The sequence below is a fragment of the Nylanderia fulva genome, unplaced genomic scaffold, assembly GCF_048542155.1.
Source record: "Nylanderia fulva isolate GAGA-0341 unplaced genomic scaffold, ASM4854215v1 Scaffold1225, whole genome shotgun sequence".
NCBI lineage: Eukaryota > Metazoa > Arthropoda > Insecta > Hymenoptera > Formicidae > Nylanderia > Nylanderia fulva.
In genome coordinates, this window is record NW_028189438.1 from 16,683 (window position 1) to 19,032 (window position 2,350).

Below are 2,350 nucleotides of genomic sequence, written 5' to 3' on the forward strand. Positions count from 1 at the left end.
GTTCATACGAACACTGGACAAGTTCCATGGGTTGCACTGAATAGTGCAGGTGAAAAAGAACACGCCGAAATTTTCAGTGCCACTTGAGTTGATTAGATTCCGGGAAGAACGAAAAAGTAACCTCGACATCTTGTGTTCAGTTAAGTAATGATTTTTATTATATGTAATTAAATATAGAAGATGATCAAGAATATCACGTATGACAAATATAAAAATTATTATTATTCAGTATAAAAATGCTATTAGATTAAGTACATTAATTATATTTTAAAAAAGGGTATAGGTTCGATGTTTATATAAAAAGATATAACACTTACGGTGTCATTATCTATTTTTTTCACACATTCTACATAATTTACATTTTTTGGAATTATTCTTCTAGTTCGAAGAGTTGTAATTATTTCTTCTTGCTCGCTTGAACTAGAAGAAGATTCCAAAAATGTCTCCAAAATATTAAAGAGAGCCAAATCCGAATTGCTCATTATGTCGAATTTTCGTTCAAAAGAATGCCCTACTGCTTGCATGCATCCAGTGCACTGAACTGGCACCGTCAAAATATCTCGTGCCACTTAGTGCGCACTGAGTGCGCACTATGCGAGTGTTGTGCGTTCAAACGAACACGCAACACTAGCCAAGTGCGCATTGGCACTACCAATCGAACACGCGCCTGACATTCAGTGCAGCCAGTGCACCCCAATCGAAAACTCTATAATTTTAAAAAATCAATACTTACCTCCTAAATTTCTAAAATATGGCCAATGATTAATAGCGTTTTCGATTGGGGTGCACTGGCTGCACTGAATGTCAGGCGCGTGTTCGATTGGTAGTGCCAATGCGCACTTGGCTAGTGTTGCGTGTTCGTTTGAACGCACAACACTCGCATAGTGCGCACTCAGTGCGCACTAAGTGGCACGAGAATTTTGACGGTGCCAGTTCAGTGCACTGGATGCATGCAAGCAGTAGGGCATTCTTTTGAACGAAAATTCGACATAATGAGCAATTCGGATTTGGCTCTCTTTAATATTTTGGAGACATTTTTGGAATCTTCTTCTAGTTCAAGCGAGCAAGAAGAAATAATTACAACTCTTCGAACTAGAAGAATAATTCCAAAAAAACTGTAAATTATGTAGAATGTGTAAAAAAAAATGGATAATGACACCGTAAGTGTTATATTTTTTATATAAACATCAAACCTGTACTCTTTTTTAAAATATAATTAATGTACTTAATGTAATAGCATTTTTATACTAAATAATAATAATTTTTATATTTGTCATACGTGATATTCTTGATCATCTTCTATATTTAATTACATATAATAAAAATCATTACTTAACTGAACACAAGATGTCGAGGTTACTTTTTTGTTCTTCCCGGAATCTAGTCAACTCAAGTGGCACTGAAAATTTCGGCGTGTTCTTTTTCACCTGCACTATTCAGTGCAACCCATGGAACTTGTCCAGTGTTCGTGTGAACTGAGTGCGCACTGGTGCGCACTAACTTTTTCCCAATCGAAAACGCTATAAATTTCTCTACCATACTCATAAAAAGCGTTCTTTTCAAACGAAAATGCATAACAAATTCTCTATCTGTATACATAGGCACTGTATTTTCAATGTAATTGGTTATGCATGTCCTATGTATTCTTTGAACGAAACCTTCTGCAATTTCAACGATTGCGTTAATGGCAATATCTGCAAATACAAATTATATAAAATTCAATAAAAATGCACAAACTACTTAAGGAAAGATGAATTTAAAATTACAAGATTATTAGAGATTACACCAAAATTAGAAACGTCACATCTTTATCATTAATACTCACTTTCTATTTCATCGTCGTTCCCATTGTCTTCTAACAATTCACCAATTCCTGCCAAAGGTACAGGATTTTCTGCAAAAACGTCATCATTAATATTATTTATTATTATAATGCGAAAACCGTCAAAAAAACCTAGGCGATCCATGTTGTCAAAACCTAACCTAATCGGTCAATGATGTACGATGTGCGATTGGAAGGGAAGGGAGTGCTCAAATCCGTTCGTGTCACTGAGCGTTGGTGCACATAAACCCATCTGATCCAACCGCCATCTTATCTGTGATCCAAGTGCTCTCTGGTGTACATTGGAGCATGTGACGCGAACAAACCTATTGTGATGTCATATTTAAGTCTTAAACTGACGTTATATTTAAATCTTAATAAAACTTCTGAACTAGTGTAGCCAGTGTAGCCAAAACGAACAGACCCAGCAAACACAGTATATAAATGTTATATACTTAAGCATGTTACATGTAACGTATATGTTAGTTGTAATTTCCCACTCATAGATGTAACATTTTTAATATTACA

At 35.2% G+C, this 2,350-nt stretch overlaps 1 protein-coding gene across 2 annotated transcripts; it reads right to left on the bottom strand.

Annotated features, from left to right (window-relative positions):
- Window positions 1-1,256: 1,256 nt before the first annotated feature.
- On the bottom strand, window positions 1,257-2,108 carry LOC146724626 (uncharacterized). 2 transcript variants are annotated; one of them, XR_014924006.1, is made up of 3 exons: window positions 1,984-2,108; window positions 1,826-1,894; window positions 1,257-1,694 (listed from the first exon to the last, which is right to left on the bottom strand). XR_014924006.1 is itself a non-coding variant. In XM_085479550.1 (2 exons), exons 1-2 carry the CDS (start codon window positions 1,965-1,967, stop codon window positions 1,390-1,392), a joined length of 447 nt encoding a protein of 148 aa, XP_085335676.1. In that variant the 5' UTR covers window positions 1,968-1,972; the 3' UTR covers window positions 1,257-1,389. The 2 variants fall into 2 exon arrangements, 1 of the variants encoding a protein (XP_085335676.1); XM_085479550.1 differs by lacking the exon at window positions 1,984-2,108 and having other exon boundaries at window positions 1,826-1,972.
- Window positions 2,109-2,350: the final 242 nt, after the last annotated feature.